General features: G+C 36.6%; 1 protein-coding gene across 4 annotated transcripts in view; it reads right to left on the bottom strand.

The window, feature by feature from the left end:
- Positions 1 to 26,376, bottom strand: part of Wdr7 (WD repeat domain 7) — a 304,595-nt gene that overhangs the window by 182,471 nt on the left and 95,748 nt on the right. For all 4 annotated transcript variants that reach the window (XM_006985180.4, XM_042264248.2, XM_076555361.1 and 1 more), the window contains 2 exons: positions 24,851 to 24,969; positions 23,005 to 23,128 (listed from right to left, as the gene is read on the bottom strand). In XM_006985180.4, the coding sequence (XP_006985242.1) occupies positions 23,005 to 23,128; positions 24,851 to 24,969 (243 nt within the window). The remainder of the gene's footprint in view (positions 1 to 23,004; positions 23,129 to 24,850; positions 24,970 to 26,376) is intronic.

Below are 26,376 nucleotides of genomic sequence, written 5' to 3'. Positions count from 1 at the left end.
TTCTATCTCTCTCCCTATCTGCCTCTCTCCTCACACTAGCTGTGAAGACAGGTAACCAAGCAGCATAAACAGTACCCTGCACTGCATACACATATTAAGCACATGTTAACAGTAAGGTGCTTTAAAGTCAATGGAGGTGAAATGATGGAGACAGAGAAAGATAACAGCTCTAGCAATAAAGATGCTGAATCCTGGGCTAGATCTAAAGGATGGCTACATCTAAGTGAATCAGAGGTCATAGCATTGCTCATATGGTAAGGCACCTGCAAAAATTGTGCAAAGTGCTCACATTTCAATAAAGACTGTGTACATGCACTCTGGCTACTGTTGAACAAGCCTTCTCCAGGAAAGCCATGAAGTGAAAAGAGATCCTCAGCTTCAGATCTGGTGTGTGCTGGAACTTGAGCGAACAATTACAGGAATGGGGCTGTGAGGAATACCTTCACCTGTGTTGAGAAAAGATCTCTCCTGTACTGATACAAAGAAAGATTTGTGAATGGATGTGGTGATGAGCCAATAATTTTCAAACCATACTTTTTCCTAGACAGAGATCTTCACTGTTACCTCATTAAGTAGTTGTGTAAGTGTATGAAGAGGTATACACAAAGTTTATAGAAGTTTTCATTTGAAAAATAAACATTTTTTTAAAAAAGTTTGAAAAATCACTTTTGTAGATTATCTTTCCAAATACAGGCAATACAAATGGGGAGAAAATCCATCCATTTTCATTTAATTGTTTTTTTGGGGGGGGATACTGGTTTACTAAGCAAGGGGAATAAAACTAAAGGAAGAAAGAGGAACTTTTTACTAGAGAACCTGATAGGCATAGTACCAAAGCAGATTTGTAAATGTGCATATGTTATATAAAATAGTTTAGATATGAAGGGGAAAAAAATCAAGCAACATTTTGAGCGTATGGAAGAGAACACATCAAAATCAATTTTATGGAGTAGAAACATCTGAGTTAGGTCTTGAAGTGTATGTAAAATGTATCATGAAATGACACTGAGTGGAGAAGAGTCACACTGTGAAGGGTGTGTAAAATGTATCATGGAATGACACCCAGTGAAGAAGGGTCACACTGTGAAGGGTGTGTAAAACGTATCATGGAATGACACCCAGTGAAGAAGAAAGAGCGGCACACTAAAAGATCATGGGACAGCAGGAAGGTATGAGTGGCAACAGGTGGAGAGTGAGGCTAACAAGACACCAGATGTTGGAGCCCAAACGATAGTGAGAACAAGTTACTAACAGAAGGTGGGCAGCAGTGAGATGGCTACTCTTGGTTGTCAACTTGACTGCCTCTGGAATTGACTATCAGGCAAGCAGGTGGGCACACCTGTGAGGGATTGTTCTCAACTGGATTATTTTAAGTGGAAAGAAGCAACCCTAAGCCTGGATCATTGGAGGTCAGAAGATATACACTAAATCTGGGCCATACCTTCAAGTATCAGCCCATAAAAAAAGGACATAGAAGGAAGACTTTACTTTTTCCCTGCTTGCCCTCACCTTACCTGCTGCTGAGGAACTCCTTCACTGATATTAGGACCTACTTCTTCAGACTTCCAACTTAGACTGAAGACCAACTGAGACATCCAGTCTCGTGGACTGAACAACTACCAGATTCTAAGCCTTTCTGTAGGGAGACAGCCACTGTTGAACTAGCCAGACCACCACCTGTACACCACTGTAATAAATATCATTTATATATGTATAATATGTGTGTGTGTGCGCGCACGCGTGCATTGTATTATTCTGTTCCTCTCAAGAATCCTAACACAGTTAGAAAAGGAATAAACTTGTTTTTGTTTTTGTACAGTGATTCTTACTATGTAGCCTTGGCTGGCCTGGAACTCACTATGTAGGCCAAGCCAGTCTTGAATTTATAGGGACCCACCTAGCTCTGCCTCCCAGTGCTGAGATTAAAGGCCTGTGCCATCATGACCAGCCTATAAACTTGATTCCTTTAAGGTACACACCTAGCTCCAGTGCAGTAAAAAGAATAGAACCTTTAATACATATAATTAAAAAGGTACTAAAGTTGATAATTGTGATTGACAGTAGACTCTTAAGAACTTAATACTTAAGTAGGGAGGCTTTTCTCCCTTCTCTTTTTGATTATCCGCACAGTTCAGGGATTCAGTGTGGGTGTACAGCCAGAAGCCACTATGAGAAAACAAGTATGAAGCCACGGACTTTTAGGCATCCAAGTATGCCTAAATTGGATGACAGTCTCTGAGAAACAACCAATAAAAGCAATGGTTTCTAGCAACCCAGCAAGATTGCTTTATGTCTTTGTGTTTATCCATATACAAACAAGATATAATACAGGAAGATGTTATACTACAGTCAAACATGAATGAAGATACTGAGTTTAGCACAGTGTTGGAGCTGGGTTGATTACAAAGAACTAAACCAGCAAAGTGTTAGAAGGTGGAGAAGGATCTCTACAAGACTGTGGTAGTAGATACTAAAATCTATTAATGTGTCACATCCCAAAGATTTAAGTATGACTGAGTAAACTTTATTAAATACAATTGCTTAAAATAACGAATTAATTAGAATGCTAGGGAAATTAGGATGAGGTGCACACTCTTACAAATCTTATTACATAAGATCACAAAAAGATGGAAACATAAAAGACACTGAACTGAGGACTACAGAAATAGGCCAAAAGACTAGATAATACAAAGCTACCGACCAAAAAAGAACTGTACGCAAATACTGCACCCTAGTGTTAGCTCGTTTTTACAAAGCATATGTTAGAAATCCTAAATTACATAAAGTCTACTGAGGTTGGGAGAAACAAGCAAATCTACCATAGATAATGAGACAGATTAATCCTATTCAGAAAAAATGTGAATGAGCAAAGGGGGAAGGCTAGAATGAATCCTTGTGTGAATAGAAAAGGGAAACATTCACATGAAGTCAGATTTATTTTAAGTAGGGTGAGGATAGCAAGGAAACGGGAGAAAGAGAGATAGAGAAAGGAAAGGAGACACAAAGACTGAGGGCGAGTTATTGATGTTTCTCAATTCTGTCCACTGAGAGGATCTGTAATCTGTGAACCCAGGAGCAGCAAGTATAGTTAGTGCCCAGACTGCTGTCTCCAACAGCCCTACTGAAGGCTCCATCCACTGTTGTGGAGCATTAGTTTAAGATGTGTTATATTCATTTACACTGTGGAACATTTGTTTAATGATGCGAAGATGTGTTGTAGTCTTTTGTGTTGCATTTGTTTAACTCTGTGAAGCTGTGTTACTTTGTCTCTCTAAAACACCTGATGGTCTAATAAACAGCTGAGCAGCAATAGCAAGGCAGGAGAGGGATGGGTGGGGCTGCTAGGCAGAGAGAATAAATAGCAGGAGAAAAGAGAAGAGGGGGAGGGAGAAAAGGAGGAGAGGAGGCTGTAGGTGCTAGCCATCCAGCAACACAGCCAGACATGAAATAAGAAGAAAAGAGAGACATATAGAATAAAGATAAAAGCCCAGAGGCAAAAGGTAGATGGGATCGTTTAAGTTAAGAAAAGCTGGCTAGAAAAAAAGCCAAGCTAAGGCTGGGCATTCATAAGTAAGAATTAGTCCCCATGTACAATTTGGGAGCTGTGTGGTGGGCCCCCAAAGAGCTAAGAGTATAAAATAACCACCTACACTCCACTGGGCTCCTTACAAACATGATGACCCTAGGAGGAAGTTGGGAAAACTCAAGATGATCTAGAGTATGTGCCACAAAACAGTAAAATGCTATTTTAATAAATGAGGCCCCAACCAATGGACACCAGTGCCAAAAGAAATGAGATACTTTGGGCAAATGCTAGAATGTTAAAGGAACAGAGTAACAAGGTCAAGTATTTACCAACAGTCAAGTAAGGACTTGGTACTTGGTCATTTGGGGAGAAAAAATACAATCATTATGAAAGATATCATTTTTATAAACAATGAATGTAAGCTAATCAAGCAATTTAAAAATTAAAATTTGTATCTTAGCCCCAAGAAGATATTATCAGTGGAATACTTGTATGCATTTACTTGTACAAAGACTGAGGAGCTTCAGATCACAAGGAAATAAATGATGTCATAAAACACAATTCTATCTTCTGAGATGGAGTATAAAGAAACTAGTGAAGTGGTAAGCCTCTGAGAAACCTGAGTAAGCAGGTTTGTGAACTACCGTTAACTCGGTCTAGAAAGAAGACAGAGTGGCATCAAACGACCGCAGACATCAAACCGATGCTCTGTAATGAGCACAATGCATCTCTAGGAGCATGTTACTATTCTCCTGCATCACACTAATTAAATCTCACAATTCATTTTAAAAGCTATTCCTATCTAACTCATGATTTAGAGGAGAATGAAGTTAAATTAACTAAGGCAGCACTCATCACTCCCTTTGGAGGAGCTCTTTAAGAATTAACGTGCAACAGCCTTGGTGCAGTGGGAAGGGGCTTGGACCTGCCTAGGCTCAGTGTGCTGGGCTCTGCTGACTCCCCATGGGAGACCTCGATATGGGGGATGTGGGGATGTAGGGTGGCTTGGGAAAGAGGACTGGGGAGTGGGAAGAGGGAGGAAGGGAGAATCTGTGGATGATATGTGGAATGAGTAGAAAATTTCTTAATAAAGAAAAATGAAAAAAAATTAACGTGCAAAACAAAGTTGTAAAAAGAATAATGACGGAGCTGACAAGCACTATCATAACCAAGATACTTCAATAGAAAAGAAGATGTAAAATTTATTTTTGAAGCCCACTCTGGAGAGAAAAACAAAATATCTTTAAAATTAGGAAGCCACATTTTTTTTTATACTTCGTGTTGTGTGTGTGTATGCACAGGCATGGGTGTGTGTGTCAGGTGTCTGTTAGGTGGGCAGGCATGCCACTACACACTGTGGAGACCAGCGACAACTCTGTGAAAATGGTTAATTCCTTCCTCATTGACATGTGTTCTGTGATCAAACTCGGGTCATCATGTGTAAGCAGCAAGAGATTTACCTGCTGAGCCACTTTCCTGGGCTCATCAACACTCTTCCTCTACAACTCTATGTGCTTAAGGACTCATAAGCAAAATAAAAATATGATAAACTAGATAGTGTTTTGAACTTATAGATACAGAATTACTCAAAACTATTATAGAAAGAGCTAAGGGTATGAACTGGTACTTGGAAACAAATTCATAAGGCTCAAATGAAAACATACTGAGCTAATTCCTAACAAAAAGTAAAAATGAAACAAAAATGGTATTTCATTTCTCATCTATCACAGATAGATTCCCAGAGTTTAAGAATGTGTTCAGCTGTAAAGGGTGCTGGAAGACAAAGCCTCATATATACTACTGCTGAAAGTGCAAAACAATCAAATCCATGTGTGTGTGGGGGAAACTTGGAAAGACATACATACATTTTATCTTTAAACTCAAAATTTCACTTCTAGGAATATACTTAAGATATACTATCAAAAAATGAAGAACATGAATGAGTTTATTCACTGCCATCCTGTACATAATACTAAAGACTAGACAAAAACAGAATGCTCATCAACCCAAATATCAATTTAAAAACTCAAACTTAACAAAAAAGATTTATCAAATATCTCTTTTAAAAAATAAGGAAGAATAAGAAATATCTGAAGTTCCAATTTATGTTTAATGACAAAAGCTAAAATGGTTTTGCTACTTATCCACACATAGATATATAATTATGTTAAAATAAAAGAAGCATAGAAAACTGAATAGTCATTTGTAGATGGTATCTATAAGAAAGGTGAGATATGAGTTTATATCACATATAGAAATTAACTCAAATGATTCAAGTATTTAAATGTTAAGACCTAAAACCATAAAGTTTCTAGAAGAAAACAAGAGAAAAGATTCAAATATGACAATGATTTCTTGAGTATAATACGAAAAGAACATGTAAAAAAAAACTGCAAATAGGTACACCACTTGTGCATTGCCACAGTCATGAGTGAGAAAGGAGTCGATGGAAGAGACATTTTCAAATCATCTCACAAGAAGTAATCTATAGCAAATATAAATAAGTCGTAGATGAGGATTTGTGTCATCTGTCATCTCGGCAAAGGGAAGAGCACTCATTACTGCAACTTCAAGGCCATCCAAGTACACATAGTGAGTTCCAAGCCAGCTAGAGTTACATATCTCAAAAAAAATGGTTAAAATGCCACAACAATTAAAAATCAACATAATTTTAAAGTGAGCAATGGACAAAAAAAGTACACTTCTAAAGAAGAGATGTAGGAGGCCAACAAATACATGAAAAAATGATAAACATGACTAGTAATTAGGAAAGTAGAAATCAAAGACTCAATAAGCACTTCATGCCTTTTAAGATAACTGATATTTAAGTGGGGGCAGTCAAAGAAAATGAAGAAATTCATTTTCTGTTTACTACTGTTGAGAATGAAAAATAGTATGATTGTTATAGAAAATATAATGATGTTTGTTTAAAAACAAAAACAGAATTACCCTTTAATCCTGCAAATTCTTTTCAATATACTTCCAAAATAATTGAAAGCGGGATTGTAAATAGATAGTGGACACCTAGTTCATAGCAGCAATACATACAGTAGCAAGTACACACACTTCTATTTGATGGAAACAAAGTAATATTAAAGAATGAATGAATGGAAAAATACTGCAATGATTACATGCAGTATTATTACATTCTATACATACTCATCCAAAATTCTGAACCATACTACAACATGGAAGGACTCTGGACATTTTGCTAAGTGAAATAACCCACTCATAAATAGACAATGCCACTTTAATTTCTTCTCTCAAGAATTCTCTGTTCAGATCCAAGTCCATCTTTTAATTGGGTCATTTGTCCCCTTGACTATTGAATCTTTATATATTATTTATCTTAATCCTCTGTCATATGTGTAGCTGGCAAAGATTCCCATGCACTATTTGGGCTTCCTCTTCATTCAGTTGTTTCCTTTGCTATACAGATGGTTTTCGTTTCTCATGTCACACTTGTCCTCTTTCAAAAGGCCTTCCCTACACCTATGTTTTCTTCTAGTAGTTTTAGCATTTCAGATTTCACATCAATGTCTTTGAACCATTTAGACTTGATTTTCTTGGAGATTGAAATATAGGGTTCTAATTTCATTCTTCACCATCTGCTGAAGATACTGTCTTTTCTCTGATATATGTTTTTGGCATGTTTGTCAAGTATCAGATGGCTGTAGTTACCTGCACTCAGGTTTGGGTCTTCTATTTCTTTTTTCTATTGGTCTAGATGTCAGTTTTTGTGCCACTACCATGTTGTTTGTATTACTATAGTGCAGTAGTCAATATGGAATAACAGCCCCTCCATTATTGTTCTTTTTTGCCCAAGATTGCTTGGCTATGCGGTTCCAAATGAATTTCAGGATAGTTTTTTCTACTTCTGTGAAGAACAGGATGAAGATCTAGGTTGGAATTGCACTGAATCTATATACAGCTGTGGGTAGAATAGTCAGTTTCACAATTTTAATTCTACCAATCCATGAACATGGGAAATCTATTTTCTAGTGACATTCTAAATTTCTTTTCATCAGAGAAGTTTTTGTTGTAGAAATCTTTCATCTCATTGCTTAAGTTTATCACTGTGGAGAATATATTTTTTGAGGCTGTTGTGAATAGGAGTATGTACACGATTTCACTCTCAGCATGTTCGATGTTTGTATGTAGAAAAGCTATTGGATTGTCTAAGTTGATTCTGTATCATGACACTTTGCTGAAATTGTTGATCATTTCTAGAAGTTTTCTGGTAGAATTTTTGTGATCTATTCTGTATAATATCCTTTATTCCACAAAGAGGGATAATCTGACTTATCTTTTTCTTTCTTTCCTTTTTTTTTTTTTTTTTTGCTTTAATTTCCTACTCCTGTCTTACAGTACTGGCTAGTGTTTCAGTCACTATACTGAAAAGGAGTAGAGATAGTAGGAGTCTTATTTCTAATGGAACTGCTTGGGTATCTCCATTTAGGAAGATAGATGTTGGCTGTAAATTTGTCATCTATGACCTTGATTATGTTGAGGTGCATTACCTCCCATCCTACTTTTTCTAGGACTTTTATCATGAAAGCATGTTGGATTTTTTTTTTTGCATGTTAGATTTTTTTAAAGGGTATTTCTGGATCTATCAAGATGATTGTGTAATTTTTGTCTTTTAATTCATATATGCAATATATTAAATTTATTGACTTACCTATGCTGAACCATCACTTTATATTTAGGCTAAGTCTACTTAATGCTGGTGAAAGATCCTTTAAATATATGCCTGCATTCAGTATGTGTAGGATGAATTGCTTATTAATAAAATGGTCTTATTAATAAAAAAAAAAACCTGGAGCCATATATCGGGCTTAAAATCTGAGGAATAGGAAAAGCCACAGTTAACCTCACCTCACCAACTCCACAGCTTTCAAAGAGACCTACTTCCTGTATACCCATGCCTATATGCCTCTCTGTTCTGCCAATTCATTTCCTCTCTCCACCCAGCTACACCATTTCCTCTTCCTGCCCAGCTCTGTTCCTTCTTGTCTGTCTGTACAAACATCCAGACCTTTATGGTTAGTGCTGGGATTAAAGGTATGTACCACCACACCTGGCTCTGTTCCCAGTGTGGCCTTGAATTCACAAAGATCCAGACAGATATCTGCTTCCCAAATGATAGGATTAAAGGAGTGTGCTACCATTGCCTGACTTCTATGTTTAATATAGTGGCTGGCTTTTTCCTATGATCCTCAGATAAACTTTATTAGGGTGCACAATATATTGGGGACACAATACATCACCACAAGTATGCAAGTATTTTATTAAGAATTTCTGCATCTATGTTCATCATGGATATTGACCTGTAATTTTCTTTTTTGGTGTTGGTGTCTTTACTTCGCTTTAATATTAGTCTAATAATGACTTTGTAGAAAAGGTTTGCAAATGTTCTTTCTGTTTCTATTTTTTTTTTTGAGAAAATATAAAGTTTATATTTCTATTAAATTTAAATTTCTATCTTAAATTTAAAAAGAATTGGTGGTGGATCTTATTTAAAAGTCTGGTAGAATTCTACTGTGAATCCTTCTTGCCCTGGGCTCTTATATTGTTATTGTTTGTTTTATTTTAGTTGGAAGGCTGCTTATTACTACAGTTGCTATGAGACTGTTAAAGCTGTCATTCTTTTCCTTGGTTTGGATGAATGTAAAAATTTGTCCTTTTTAAAGAATATATAACATAATAGAGTTTAGGCTTTTTAATTATTGGCAATAATTGCCATATAATACTCTGAATTTCTTTGATGTTTGCGATGTTTCCCTGCTCATTCTGATTCTGTCAACCGAGTCATCTTTTTTGCTTTTGGTTAGTTAGGCAAAGGGTCTAGTGATCTTGTTATCTTCTCAAAGGACCAGCACTTAAATTAGATGATGCTTAATTGTTTTCTTTCTATTTCACTAATCTCTAGCGTGATATTTCCTTCTTGCCATCTATTCAATTTAGGTTTGGTTTATTCTTTCTTTTCCAAATTCCTGAGTTGTGTAATTAAGACATTTATTTGTTCCCTTCCTGACTTTTTCAAGTAGGATGTTCGAGCTGTAAAATTCCCTCTTAGGGCTGCTTTTAATGTGCTCCGCTGGTCTTGTTGTATTGTGTTTTCATTTTCACCTCATTCCAGGAATTTCTTTCTTGATTTCTGCTTACCCATTCAACATTCAGTTATGTGTTGTCTTATCTACATGAGTTTACATAATTACTAAAAATTTATTTGCTACTGATTTTAAGTTTATTGCATTGTAATTGGATGGGTTTCATGAACCAATTTCAATTTTTTTGAATTGGTTAAGATTTCTTTTCTATCCCAAAGAAGCTTTCATAGGCATCTGAATAGAATGTATATTCTTTGGTGTTTAAGTGAAATATTGTATAGATATTTGCTATGTCTGTTTGATGTATAATGTCCATTAATTCTGATATTTCTCTTTTTAGTTTAAGTCCAAACAAAATCAACCAAGAAATTGCTCAAAAAGTTTTCATCATATTGAGAAATTAGGAAAATACAAATAAAACAATTTGGTTACTTCATATCACCCCAGTGAGAATGGACAAGATCAAGAAAACAAATGACAACAAACCCTGAGGTTTGGCTGTTAAAAGTTCATACTGCTCTTCCAGAAGACCTGAGTTTGGTTCCCAGCACCCACATCATGTTGCCTGCAATTGTCTGGAACTCCAGCTACAATGCCCTCGTCTGGACACTCCAGGCACCTGAATTCATACATGCATATAACCACACACACAAACCACACACACACACACACACACACACACACACACACACACACACACACACACACTTGAAGTTTAAAGTAAATAAAAAAGAGAAAACTCTTCAACCACAAATTTAATCTAAAACAAAATCTATTGTACTTACTTTAAATACTTAACAGGGAAAAAAGCAACCAAAGCCCAAGCAGTCTGCTTCATAGAAAGGCATACAAATCAACTCCAGACAGAAAAATTCACAGAAACTTTCCTATATTTAATAAATCATGGAGAAAGTTACCCAAATTAGCAGACTTACCATCATCCAAACAATTAAGTCAAATGAATAAAAAGTGTTATAGGAGCTTTCAAACTGATAATGGCTATTTTAAGATAACTATCGTCAAATTGTATCATAGTAGTATATATAAGGGAAAAAGCTTCAAAGCCATAAATGGCTCATCTATATCTGAGGGTTTGTCATATTTCAAATCAAAATAATGAAGCACACTTCAAAGTATGTAGGGTAGTCAAAAATGTCTCGTGCTTCCAGGAAACAGCTTTTCAGACTGTATGTCAAGCCCATCATGACAAGTATTGCTAGTAGGTACAAACGATCATGCAGCTCTGTGAAGAGTACTGTATTTGCTGGGTAAGTAGTAAGAATGTATTGTTAAAAATATTGTACACAATCACAGGGGTCACAAAGAAACCAAAGTTAATCTGCATTGAAAACAAAATTTAGTGAGTTGTTGTCTATATATAATAAAGTTTATACTAACCCTCCTCCCTCTCCCCCCCCCCCCGGAGTCGGAAGGTTTCTCTGGTCCTGCCAGGCCCCACAGTCCCACTCAGTCCAGCGGTCTTGGAGCTACTTATAAAATAATCACTCAGAGGCTCAATATTAATTGTAAATTATATGGCCTATGGCTCAGGCTTCTTACTAGCTAGCTCTTATAACTTAACCCATTTCTATTAATCTATAAGTTGCCACATGGCCATGGCTTAGCAGCACTTTCACATGTTGCTTCTCCTAGAGGTGCTGGGGTTTCTCTAGACTCCACTTTTTTCTTTCCTATCTCTCTTCTTCAATTTCCCACCTGTCTCTATGCTGCCTTGCCATAGGCCAAAGCAGCTTATTTATTAACCAATGGGAACAACATATATTCACAGCATACATTAAGACATCCCCCAGCACTTCCTCTTTTCTGTCTAATCAAAAAGGAAGGTTTTTAACTTTAACATAGTAAAAGTATATATAATACAACAGTTATCAAGCAAGAATTACAGTTATAATATCTAGTCTATTTGTATTTGGTGTGTTCCGTGGCTTTGCCAGTCTCCTGGCATGTTGCTCCTTGGGCAGCAGGCTGGCATCTCTCCTGCCTCTGCTTTCTTCTTTCTGTCTCTGTCTTGGATTTTCTGCCTGGCTATAGCATGACTCACCATAGGCCAGAGCAGCTTCTTTATTAACCAATCATAGCAACACATATTCATAGCATACAGAAAGATATCCCCCAGTACTTTTCTCTCTCCTCTATACTGTTAGTATAAGCACATACATGGATGTGGCATGTGTATGATACAGAAAATAATTTGTTTGAGTAATATGGCATTAGTGAATAGAGCAATGAGTTTCAAAAAGGTGCTGCAAAGGTTACAAGAGGCAAAAACAGCAAGCTGATTTCAATGCACAAGAAATGTAGCATTTCTGGACCTAGGAGTTAAGTCAGCACATGAAGATATTTGCCACCAAGCCTAATGACCTGAGTTTAATCCCAGGACTCACATGACACAAGAATCACCTCCCCTCCTGAATGTTGTTCTCCCACCTCCACAACTATCACATTAATTAAAATAAATACAAATGTAATTAATGTAACATACATCCATTAAGAAAAAGACTTTTAAATGCCCGGAAAGAATTATTTTATATTTACTACCAAAAATATTTGAAAAGTGCAAACCTCTCTTTTTATAACAAAGAAAACAATGACAAATGTTCTCTCTTGTGGACAAGGTGCCAGATCTTCTGCTCTCCACATTCAGTTTAATCTCACCTCAGTAATCTGGTTCAGCAAATTAGAACTCAACCTCAGAAAAGTCCTGTTAAAATGCCATTTTAATCCCAAGGTATTGCCATCTGCTCAGAAATCACAATGAAAAAGCATAGACCAGTGACTGAGTTGGGGATGAAATTAGGATGTTCATATCATCTTCCAAACTTCATTCTATCTTACCTTTCCTCTGATAACCATCATGCGAGAGCACCCCCTATTCCATATGAGCTCCATACTCCCATGTGGAAGTTTGTCTCAGACTCACAATCATACCTTAAAAACAGGAGACACCTAGTGACCTGTAGGTGGCCATAAGTAGTTTATGAAAGTGACCCTAGGACTATGAAAAGCCACGACAGTTTAAAGCTATGAATGCTACGCTATCTAGAACTGGAAGTGCAGTTTCCCTCCAGTTTGTGGCTCTGATCATGATAGCATTTGTTTGAAAACGAACCCTAACTTAAGAGCAGACATTTTTTTAATTAAAGAAAAACTGTTTAGGCTAGATTGCTGGAGCCCATTTAGGCTTTACCCAGCAAGTCTGCATAAAAGGGATGATTAGACCACAGGCCCGAGTACCAGGTGTCTGAGATGGTCTGCACTTGGCTGTACAGGGGGTGGGGAGGGGTGGGGGTGTCTTTTGTCCCACCCCTTGGCATTCCTTTAAAAACCCAATGCAGAGACAGTCAGGGCTGATGGATTAGGATCCAGGCCATCCTGAGTTTATCCTGTATTTTCTATTTGTTTCTCTGCCCTCTATACTTCTAAATAATATTTCCTGCTGCTCCTACTCTAGAGTACTCTGGGGGAAAGTGGGGGTGGGATGGCCCCCCACACTAGATATAGTGGTGCATGCCTTTAATCACATTTCATGGGGAGCAGAGGGAAAAGACAGGCTGATCTCGGTGTGTTTGAGGCCAGGCTGGTCTACATAGCAAATTTTGGGTTATCAAGGGCTATTTAGTGAGTCTGTTTCAAAAAAGAAAAGCAAAATTTTTTAAAAATCTGAGTAATCTATTCTAAACACATCCTACCAATGAATAAGAAAAGTCTTCTTCATGTCTGAGATATTAAGATAACTAAAAAATAAGCTAATTTATATCTTTGTACCTACAAACTATGACTGAAGTTCTCTAATTATACTTAGTTACTAAAACAGAAATAGTTTTTAAAGGAATCCTTTTTAAAAATGTTTATTTTTATTATTTTTAAATATATAACCATGTGTAAGCGCATGAGAGAGAGAGAGAGAGAGAGAGAGAGAGAGAGAGAGAGAGAGAGAGAGAGAGAGAGAGAGATTGAGAGAGATTGAGAGATATTTGTGTACATGAGTAAGGTACGATAAGAAGCCAAAGGCATGGAAATTCCCTGGAGCTGAAGCTACAGAGTTGACCTGATGTGGGTGATGGGAACCAAACTCCAGCCTCTTCAGTAGAACCTACAGGACTAGGTACTTCTTAGTGGTTGAGTCATCTCTATAGCCCCAAACATGGAAGTTAATCATGTTCTTAAATTACCAGAAATGTTAATGACTAAAGAACCATTCATCCTCTTCCACATCTGTTCTTCAAGTTGGATCTTCTTTAGTCTAAGAACATTTCAAATGTAAGTCTCTCCAGAATTTCCAGCAAATTATAAAGTCCCTCCACAGGATTATAAAAGATCACCATGACTATAGATGTGGCATCAACTATGGGACACGTTTTTAAAACAACAACAATAAGAGGTGACTGTGGATGTTTTCATCTCTAAATCAAGCAAAGAAAATCTTTGTAAGTGATGGGTTAGTTTTATAGAAGAAACAGAAAATATGTATGGGAAAATTACAAAAACACTAAGTACTGTTACAGATGACTGGATTGGCATTTAACAGGCTGAAAGAAACCAGATCAATCTCAATCTTGCTGGGGTCAATTCGGGTGTTCAAACAAAAAGAAAATTTTTCCTTTACATTTGTGTGCTAGAAGGGCTAGAAATATTAACAAAGTCTGCAAATGTCATGTACAATGAGCCATTTAATACATATTCATATCAAAATATGCTTAATAAACCCAGCAAATGAAGTAAGTCAGTAGAGCAACATCACTAGAGAGTAATAAAGGACAGAATACTGTATAAAAATGCAGGGGGAGTGGGACGGAAAGGTATTAGGCAAAGATATTTAGTGTAGTTGGAGAACTTTAACATGTTAATAATACTAGAACAAAAACTACCATTAGCTAGTATTATATTCATGGCAGAAAACAGGGCAGCAGGCACGGTGCTGCAGAAGCAGCCGACAGCCTTATCCACAAGTAGGAGGCAGACAGAAAGAACTAAGTGAGAAGGGTGTTGACTTTTGAAACCTCACAGGCCATTCCCAGGGACACACCTCCTCCCACAAGGCAACACTTTCTAATCCTTCCCAAAGAGTTCCACCAGCTGGGGACCAAGTATTCAAATAGATGAGCCTATAGGGACCATTCTCATCCAAAATTTATATTTAAACCTTCCTGGAACACTTGCTCTATTAGAAAAACATGTTCCAGTGTTCACAGGAATGTCTTTGTTTTATTTCCATTAGCATTATAAATTTTTGTCTTCAGCAAATGTGTAAGAGAACGATGACACAAATCAATACCATCTTCTTCGCAGTGAGTGATATTAGGTCATTTATTATCACAAAGGCCACTAGAATCTCAGCTGAAGATATTACCAGGCATTTCACTTAAGCATCACTTTAAAAAAGAATGTATCAAAGGTTGAGTGGGTGGTTCACTTTTATAAAACAGTCTCCACAGGCTTAAGTGCTTCCATGCTTACAGCCAGTAGTAAAAGTGCACACATATCTCACAGAAAGCCATGTACACCTCCCAGGTGTCTGAACATTGACTGCAGATCTGAGAGAAGCTTGGCTGCATTGTATTGAAGAAATAGAGATGAGGGCAGACTTGTGAAAGAGAAAAAGAAGGAAATTACCAAAATTATTGTACGTCAAATAGCTTCAGGTCAAATAGCTCTGCAGAAGAGACCTGAATGGAATGAGATGGAGAGAGACACTTAAGGAAGCCCACACTAGGAGGTGCCACACTTCCTCACTGCTCTAGGGAACAAGTGGTTGATTCCGTCATCTTTCACACCTTCCTTTGTTCCATACCATGGAAAACTGTCAGGGGCTCCTCTGGTGATCACAAAGCAGCCTGGACTCTGATGGCAGAGTGGACAATGTTGATCCTCAGAAGCATGCACTCACTCAAATAATGCTGCCAAGTTCCCAGCCCACAACATGACTTGATTACACAGTTTCTTTTGTATTGCTTAAACTAGATCTGAATTCCAACCTACACAAAAACACTTTCATTTTTAACTGGCCATTTTACTACTCTAGCTTCCAAGACTACTGAATACATAAAAGAAAAATCACTAGAATATCAAATAATGCCTCAAGAAACATGTCAAATAGATGGGATATTCTTTTGAATAGCTATGGCTCTTAAAGTAGAAATTCCATTAGACTGGTGGCCAAACACAGATAGGCAGAATCATTTATTGTTGTTAAATATATGATCAGTCTAGGGCATTTAAATTTAACCTCAACTCCTAGGAAGGAAGAAATACTTCATTCCCAATGAAACACTGTAAGCAAATGCAATATATAGTGTACTTTGAATAAATACAGTTTATCTGGAGATAAAAGCCTTTCTGTCTCCCAGTGTACAGAAGAGGCTTATACATATGGAACTCAATGTAAGATGATTATAGTTTCTTCAGGTTGCCATGAAAGAACCATGCCCTTTAATCCCAAACTGATTTATGAAACAGGAAATCTAAGAGGTACTTAACCAAACAATTTTCCCTTTACTTCACCAATTTTAATTAGTATATTATTGCTTAAAAAGAAAGATATCTAATGCCACAAAATCCCCCAAAGGTGATCTGGGCAGGCATAGAGTGAGGGCCCAACAAGACACTTAGTCTAAAGCTCTGTCAGGCGGCTTTCCATCTCACAGCCTTCACTCTTGGTCTCACCAAATATTTAACTAAAATAAGCTTGATTACCTGGCTTCCCTATTTCCACAGTAGTACGAACAGCAAATCAGAAATCAGGGAAGAATCCATCAGGAGTGAAATGAAACAGCTCAATAGCAATAAAATTCATCACAATTACTAAACAATAAAAAGACAGAGAAGGAACAATTCTAAGAAATATAATCTTAATGCAAGAGGCACACCAATCTAAGATGTCTTTATCAAGAGGCTATCTGTGACAAGCAAGCAGCAGCCACTCGCCAACATGGCCTGAAATAACAGCTTCTGCATAGAGTAGGTGTTTTTTAAAAATATTTCTACCAAAAATAGACTTGTATAAATATCCTAAGCATCTATTTAGTTATTTTAAAAATTCTCAGTATCCAGAAAAATCCTACCCCTAAGATGGTTATCTCTGGAAGTTCTAAACATACAAGACAAATATAAAGAAAAGAGAGAAAACAGAAAGGGAGAGAGGGAAGGCGAGTAAGGCTATGCAGTTTAAGGCCTTTGGGAACTGGGGCCAGATTCAGTTAAATCCTATGTGTCAAGCCCTTCCTAGTCTCTCCCAGTGTCTTCCCACCACAAATCCCGGCATTATCTGCCCTCTAGAGAACACACTAACATCAGGAATATTTCACCAGCTACACTTTCTATACATCTGACACATACATCACCATCTTATCTTCCTGTCTATTGTTGGTCCATCCACATTTGTGGCCAGAGTGACTACTACTTTATAATTACCAGGCTAAAAGGAGGTATTACAGTATGGCTTTTTGGAAGTCAAACCCAAAACATTTACTAAGTGTGTCTTTTGTCAAACAAAGAAATCCTATTGTTTACAAGGTTGAGTAAAAGAGGAGCCTGATCCTGGCAATTTAACATAAAAGGAAGCTTAAAAAGCAGGGACTTGAAGAGAACAAAGGATTAAGCCTTCTGATAATATCAATGCATATTAAACAAAAGGTGTTACACATTGTTCTATCCATATCTAAGAAGAAAACCTTACAAATTAATACTACACTAGCCAGAAGTGTATAAACTTACAGCAGACACGCATTAGGAGAGATTTTTCATTTATATAATAAGAGTGAATTTTATGTGTCTAATGTTTCTGAAGCTGAAAGAGATGAGCACTGTGAGCAAGCAGAACACAATGTATGAGATATAATTACGCTTGTGACCTAATGCCCCTTGAGGTCAAACTGTATTACAGGCCAGAAGAAATCAGGACCCATCAGCATTTACTTCAGAGAAGTCACCGACTGGAATGAAGGGCAAATGTGGGCATATTTCATAAACCAGCAGGTGCTTGACCTCATAAAAAAGTCAATTATCAAATGCTACATGTAGAATGTCACAAGTAAGAAATATATAAAAGTAGGTTCTGCAAAACATCTTTAATTTAAAATTAATCTCAGGCAGCATTTATCTTTATCTACACTGTAATTTAAAAATTTTTTAAAATAATATTAAGCCCTTTTTAGTAAATTATTAGACTTCTATAAAAATGTATTAGAACATAAAAGTGATACCCCACACACAAATGATGACTCAGAAAGGGTGTACACTATTTCCATAAGTCAGTGTTAAAGAATGTATGCTGTATTTAGCATTGGGATAGGAAACATAGTGCAACTAATATTAGCTTTCCTACCAAGAGGTTGGAAGCAAAAATTTACATGTTTTTGATATTTACAAAGGATGAAACAACAACTCTTGACTGGTTCAAGACAAAACTCAATCACCTGAAGCAAGTTTCATGCCACTCAATAACTGAGGCCTTTGGGGTCCTCTGAAAATTTGTGGCTATCAGTTAAGGCAGGCTGCTGATGCTTTTTCTTCCCCAGTGACTGCCGTCTACTGTCAGGATCCCCAGGAGGTGTACATTTAAATGACTGCAGAGGCAGCAGGACAAGGAAAGCAAAAGCAGAACAAGTACAGGGATAGAAAGGGCCGAGCTGCCCATGCTCACTACTTACATTATGTAGACTGGTTACTCTGCACAAGGTTTCCACTAACGCTCTCACGAGCCCCAAGAAAAGCACCCACCCTTGGCCCACCATTGCCTTTCCTGTCACACAAACCTACAAACAGCTTTTTGTTGTGCTATTATACACCATACCCACATAAAATGCAGAGGGTATTATCCACATGGCCAATTGGCACGGTTTTATTCTCAGCCCAATCCCTTCCTGACAGTGAACTTAGAGGAAGCTGCTATGGACTTAACCTGCATCTCAAAGATAAAAGGTCATCATAGTCCAAGAAGGATATTTTGTGGATATCAGGGAAATAATTAATAAAGGTACTCTTCTGCAAAAAGCAGGCATAACTTAGGCACTTGCATGTCTTTAAATACATAGATTGGTTAAATGAGAAGTCAACTGCTGGTGAGCGGTGTGCTTTCCAGATAGGCTCTTTAACGTGTTCTCTATTTCAGTAACTGTGATTCCCATGCCAGAAGTAGGTTCTGTTTGTAAAACAATGCTTTAAAACTTGCAGTGATGGTCATCTCCACAAACACTGGCGGCGATGGTGGAAGGGACTTTACTGCAAGCAGGTGGACAGCAGGTGTGGGCTGTCCACCAGCTGGCTCCATAACCTTTTGATCCCCTAGGACAGAAAATCTGTTCAACAGCCCTATGTGGTCATTCCTCATTTGTGAAACTCTTTCTTCTCCTTTAATACGTTCAGAAGCCCTATTCCTTTAGCTTCCCCTTTATTAAAACAGAAAGCTCTCAATAAAAGAAAGTAAAACTAATTCTACACTCAGCATTACAGTTCCAGAATTGATTAACATATTGAATCAAAAGTTGATAATGTGTGATGTTTTACTTATGTTTAGTAGAATGTATGGCTGTTTATCCTTACACACACACACACACACACACACACACACACACACACACACACACAATTACAATAGGGAATAAAATTAAATTTTAGATAATCCAGCATTCACTTAACTTTTTAAGACCTCAAAACTAGTATTCTTAAGTAAAAAAATATTTAATTACAAAAAGAGAAAAATTTAAATTTAATGAAGAGCAAACTACTTTATTTTTAAACAATAACAGGAAATACCAGAGAGCCCTTTCCTAACAGTGATTTTTCTGCCTCACTTTGTGCTTCAGTTAAACATAACATGACTGGGAAAGACACCACTTTATAATAATACTGGGCAAGCCAAATGTCTAGTCTATTTATTCTTATACATTGGCCTCAGTTAAGATCTAAAGATGCTGGAGTAAGCCAGATAGTATAAACAGAGGGTAAGAAAAATGAGTTTTGGAGTCTAGCAGTCACTTAAGTGACTGAAGGGCCTTCAGAAAATTTTCCAGTCCCCTTAGCCTAATTACCTCATGTGAAAGAAAACAAAATACAGGGTATGACAACAACAGCATCTATTTTACCAGGTTATCAAAATGCTTAAATTAAGAAGCAGAGACCTTGCAAATACTTAGCAAAAGTCTGATACAAAGAAAGTTCCCACATAATGGTGGTCATTATCACTCTGTTTATATTATCCTCTCTGGACCCACTAACAGACACCTCACAACACATGCATTTCTACCATTGCTTTGGGGAATAACCAGAGGCTATATTATGCTTTCAATCTGTAGCTAAGCCATTCTCTTCTTTCTAGGAGCAAAATAAAATAGCATCAGATATAATTGATTATGCCCTCTCTTTTTCCAAACTGTCAAGAGTCTAACTGTGTACTAATTGTTGATGTTGTTCTTAGATCTTTACATGCAATCACATATCAGGGCTTGGAAACTTTCTTCATTCTACCTGCCCACATTCATGTCTGGTTTCCATTTCCCTTTTTTGACAGCCTGATTTCACACTAAATAAAGATGTCTTGAAAACATTTCTGATTGTTTTTATATTTTTTATAATGCAACTTTCTTTTTAAAATAATCTACTGACAGGTGGTGGTGGCGCATGCCTTTAATCCCAGCACTTGGGAGGCAGAGGCAGGCGGATCTCTGTGAGTTCAAGGCCAGCCTGGTCTACAGAGCGAGATCCAGGACAGGCACCAAAACTATACTGAGAAACCTTGTCTCGAAAAAAAAAAAAAAAAAAAGAAGAAGAATCTGCAGTGACTTACTATTATGTAGTTTTACCTTCAACCTACTCTGGAGTACCTCACTCATAGTTTGTCCTCAACTGTGAAGTTTTTTTTAATTATTTATGTGTGTGTTTATACAAATAAAAATTATTTAGATATATTTACTTATTTATAACCTATTTAAATTATATACATATGGGGTGTCTCTATGCTGAGGGCAGAGGACAACCTGAGGTGTCTTAATAGATCTTCACATTTTTTTTCAAACAAGCTTTTTCACTAAACATGGAGCTCACTGACTAAAGGCTCCTCCTGTCTCTGCTTTTCCAGGGCAACAATTACAGTAGCACACCAGGTCCTCCTGCTTGCGTGGAAAGCACTTTACCAACCAGCCATGTCCCCAGACCCTTGCGGAGGTTTAACTCAGCAAGGTTTGTGACACAGATAACCACCAGAATAGACTTTCTAAAGTCAACGCTCACATCAGGAACAGAGAGCATGTTTCGGAGTACTTATTCACATATTCCAAAGGTGGAGGTTCGTTCTTTCGTTCTTTCTTTCTTTCTTTCTTTCTTTCTTTCTTTCTTTCTTTCTTTCTTTCTTTCTTTCTTTCTTTCTTCCTTCCTTCCTTCCTTCCTTCCTTCCTTCCTTCCTTCCTTCCTTCCTTCCTTCCTTCCTTCCTTCCTTTCTTTCTTCCTTAACTGTTTGAAGATTTGGAAATTTACTTTTAAATTGTTTGTTTAAATTTTTGTTGTTATATATTTTTATACTATTTTTGTAGTGCTAGGGGCTGAAAGAGGAGAGCACTCTAACACTAAAGAGGAGAGCACTCTAACACTAAACTACAGTCCCCAGCTTGAAAATTTTTATTTCTTCAAAAGAATTTTAAGTCTGCTATCCTTAAAAAGTCTACATTTGTTAGAGGTCCTAAGTTATTTTTTCTTTGGGGAAGGAAAGTTTATCAGCATATGGCTTCAAGGATCCCAGTCAGTCATGGCAAGGAGGGCATGGTGGAGCTGAGCAGTTCACAGCACAGCAGAGAGGAAGCAGAAAAGAAACCTGAAACTCTGCAGAGTCCCTAGATTTGGGGGGTTTGCTTGTGTTGATTGCTTATTTTGTTGTTGCTTTTAAATTAATTTTTTTTTGTTTAAAATGTTTTACAAATTCACTCAGGAAATATCTAGGTATTCAAGTAGATAAAAGTTTAATTAGAATTGTTATCCCCTGATGTGTTAGTGACGTGAATATGTGACCACACTTGTCTCAAGTATTTGTTTACTTAACAAATCAATAGTGCTTACTGTGAGCTAGGTACCAGTCTGTACACTTAACAAGGTCAGCTCACTCCACACCCATTACAACTCTACAAAACCTCCTGTCATCTGGATTTTTCACTGCAAAGATTGAGGCTAATACAGCTTTAGGAAATCCCCCAGGTCACACGCCTAATTAAACATCACAGGTCAGCACAGGCTGATCGAGCAACCAAGTCAGCTCTCACAGGTAACAATATTTAAGAATCTTCCTTTTGCTTCGCTTCGTGAACAGCTTCGTGAACAGCTTCGTGAACAGTGCATGTATGGCTAGAGTAACATGTGGGATAGGTATGATGGGGTTAGTACTCTCTACACGAATGACTGACAGTAGAGAAAGACAGTTTAAAATCCAGGTCAAATTTCATTGTAAAATGTTTTTTAAAAGTTTAATCAAGACTTTATGTTAAAAACTGAAAGTAACTAACATAAATCAAATTTTAATTTTAATCATTCACATTTTTAGAAAACAAATACTTTAATAAACTGAGGACAAACATTTTTATCAGAGAGAAAAATTATGCTAACTAATACAACCTTTTTCCAATGCACACTTAACCTAACAGCCTGAGTACAAAAATTGTATTTTCAACAAAGTTCCCCAAAAATGCAATAATTTTCCCAATTTGTTCAAATCAGAGCTATTTTAAAAGACTCATCAGCCACAACTCTTGCTAATTCTCTCTTTTCCCATTGTACACACGTGAAACTTCACTAGATCTCTGTTTTTCAAGTACTCACATAATGTTAACCTAAAAGAGGTCTCTGCACTTCATAAGATCAATAAGGACCAAGTAGAAACCACAGGCCAACAAAACCAGAGGCAGAAGGAAAGGCTAGGGTTAAATAGGGTAGGGGCTGCTTTTATTATTGGGAATTAGTTTCATAAAGAGTCAAGTCGTGTTGGGGGTGGTGGCGCACACCTTTAATCCCAGCACTTGGGAGGCAGAGGCAGGCGGATCTCTGAGTTCAAGGCCAGCCTTGGGCTACAGAGTGAATTTCAGGACAGGCTTCAAAAGCTACACAAAGAAGCCCTGTCTCAAAAAAAAAAAAAAAAAAAAAAAAAATTAAGTCATTAGTGGATACTTTGGCATTTGTTATGTCTTGTTCCTTTTAACTGGCATACTCTAAACTACAAGATTCAAATAAGATTCAAATAAGAAAGACCAGGATTCAAGGATCCTTCTTCTCACATCTGCTCACATCACAAAGCATGAACACTTCTGGGCCTGGCACTCTTTCCCCCAGATGCTCCAGGGGTTTTCAGAAAAGCATGACAACACTTACGTGATATGACATGGTCCATATATTGAGGTAAATAAGGAGCCCAGGTATCAATAGTTTCTTTTCGTCCTGCCTGCTCAATTCTTCTCAGCTCGGCCAGAAGCAGGGCCTGGGCAGCCTCTCTCACCTAACAGAATCACAGGAGCAAACGAGAAAACAAAGAAAGCGTTAAAGTGATGTCCACAAACCACACAACTTATAGTGATGTAAAATTAGGAAACACAGAAACCGTATTTATTTACATGAGAAAAACTATAAATCAAATAAGGAAGTAAGTAGATAGAATGACAGCATCTTACACATGACTCAAGACGCTTTCATTCAAAAATATTTTTAAACTAATGGAGAGATACTTAATCAGCTTTATGTTTAAAAGGATTTCTAAAGGATTCTTCTACCCTAATACAGCATCTTCAATTATTAAATTTCCATGTAACTATTATTGTTTTTTAAAAAATTAAATGTTAGGAGGAATAAATTGTTTTCCCTGATACCCAAAAGAAACTTAACCTTTTCTAGTAAATTCTTTACCTACTACAATTTTGCTTGGAGCTAAGGGAAGGGGTTAAGGGTGGGCAAACACGTTAAAGCCATTCACTGAATAATAATGTGTGAGTCAACAGGCCAGAGTGATGACAGAGGTCTCCAAAAAATTGTTTCTTGATTTGAAATTTACATTTCACCAAGCCTTTTTAATATTTGTTATCTACTTTATCACATCAACATTGCCTCAAGCATTGATCTTTTATATAATCCAATAGGTATAAATCCACATGATTCACATATACCTAGACACAAACAAAATGGGTAAATAGATTCCTGTGTAACCTCTTTCAGTTCTATAGAGGGAGTCATTTTTCAAAATCATATCAATTTTTCTTTCAATTGGCTATGCATTTTATTTATTTTGCAGTTTAATTTCAGTTTTGTTTAACAGAAATACTACAGGCCTAAGCCCAAAGAAGCTACTCTATTTTTAAGCAAAGTACCAATCAATTTATTCAATTTATTAGCTATAACTTAAGGGATAACTCAGCTTCATCTAAAGAAGAGTTTGAGTAAAACGTTCTTTATAAGTATATTGTCTTTTAAAGTGAATTAAAAGGTTATTCAATGAAAACTTGAGTATACTTCAGTTCTGTTGGGAGCCAAGTGAACAGAGACCAGAACAGGCAAATATCTTAAAGTATTACGATGCTTCAGTCAACAACAGGCCAGATATACAGAGGTCCTGTCAAGTTACTTCTCAATGACATCATGGCCATTGAGTATACTTACATACAATCTATGATGTTCACGCAGCAAAACTGCCTAGTAACATGTGTGTTCTCATGAGAATTACATTATTGTCTCTACTTTATAAATGGTTTCCACATAGAATAAGCAAAGTATCCAGGGTCACAAAGTTAGTAACTGCTGTCACCAACACATAATTAAGTTCTTTTTTAATTCCAAAGACTGTCTTGTTTTACTATAACGCAGGACCATCCATTGGTCTCTGACTACTCACTTGGAATTTGATGGAAGGGATTACTGAATACGCAATCATGGGAGAGGTGGTTATATGTCTTTGTCATATGGGTGCATTATCTCTACAGAAATCAATACTTAAGAAATAACTCTACAAAGTATGTGGAACTTTTAATGAAATACTCAATGAATTTTTAAAAGTAAATAAATAAACAAGCTAGAACATTTACTGTTTACTACAGAAACAAAGGAGAAAAAAACGTGGGAATCTTGAATCCATATTTTCCATAGTGGAATGAGGAAGTGATAAGGACAAATGAGAAAAACATTACGTATGTTTACTGAAGTATTTGTATCGTCCTTATGACCTCAGCATTACCTCCAAGCATCGGTCCTGCCATCGCCGAGCCAGCATCTCCAGAAGAGGAGGCCGAAATTTATCCAGGCCCAGCAAGTCAGGAAGCATAACACAGTGCATGGCCGCTAGCTGGCTCCATCCTATCAAAAGGTGACATACAGATGACTTTAGACATCGTGGTATTCTCCAGGAAATATAAAGTTTTTATTTATGTATATTTATGAAATTATGTTATAAATCATTTTACTTTAGTATTATTATTATGTATTAAAACATCATGAAATGTATTGCATTCCTCAGTCATGCATTTGTGACCTATAAGAACTGTGAAGATTTTAAAACCAATAAAAACAATTTTCCATACAGAGTTTTGCCAAATTTTCAAAGAAAACATATTTCTAGAAAGATTTTTCTACAATGAACATGTTAGAAGATGGGAAAGGATAGAAATAAACACATGTGAGAGCTATCTATACATGTGACCTTGATGCCATGTAGAAGGGCATTCACACAGGTATCTATCATAGGTCCAGTCACTGAAGGCATTGTTCTGGGTGCTGCCAATAGACCAGCCAACAGGGTTGCCTTCCCTTCTCTGTCAGGGGCTTTAAAAACATAGTTACTGAGCCCTCTTACTAAAGGAATCAGAAACCGTCACAATCGAAGCTAAAATAGCAAAATGTCAGTTTTTAAAAGAAAAGTGAATGAAGACATTCTACACAATTAAAAATTTGACAATTTAAAATTTACAGTCTTAAACATCACTGATTCCAATTTAAAGAAAAATTATTTTTTCCAAATTTCTGATTCTTGATATGAAATCTAATTATTTGACAAAGACATGTTATCTACCACTGTACTAGTATACAGATTTTATGAGTTATTTCACAACTGTATACAGTGCAAAACTGTATATATAGTGAGTTATCTATGAGGTCATTATTAGCTCATAGTATTTTGCCGTTTTTTCCAAAGGATAACATCTAAAGACAAATAATCAAGAATGGGTGAAAACTCATTCTCTATCATTTATAATATATTATCTGTGAGCACAAAAATTTAAAAATTCTGTGCTTTGAAAAAATTAAAACTGTATTCTTCTAAATAAATAATGAAACCCTATGATAAAATATAATCTCTGAAATTGTTAAAAAGAGAGAGATGAGTCAACTACTTAAAGATTCATCCATTCAGTAAAGAAAATCAACTGATAACAAATATGTAATTGCATTAATTTAGGTAATGGACATACATTTCATATTGAAATTTATAGCACATGGATGTATATATTATATATATGTAGATACATGTATATCACTAATGAATAATTTCTTAGTATTTTTTAATGTTTCATAGATACATCTTAATGAACTACTTACGAGTTAGCTTTAACACATGAGGATTCTTACAAACTCCTTACAGCATATTTTAATTTAACGACTATTTTTTAAAATGGCTCAACAAATATTATTCTAATTCTTCTGATTCAGCCTTCACATTCAAACTTTAGCATAGTCATCGGACAGGGAAACCAGACAAACAGTGAT

This window comes from Peromyscus maniculatus, chromosome 19, assembly GCF_049852395.1.
Source record: "Peromyscus maniculatus bairdii isolate BWxNUB_F1_BW_parent chromosome 19, HU_Pman_BW_mat_3.1, whole genome shotgun sequence".
NCBI lineage: Eukaryota > Metazoa > Chordata > Mammalia > Rodentia > Cricetidae > Peromyscus > Peromyscus maniculatus.
The sequence above is the reverse complement of the archived record's forward strand: the minus strand, read 5'-3'. Positions and strand labels throughout refer to the sequence as shown.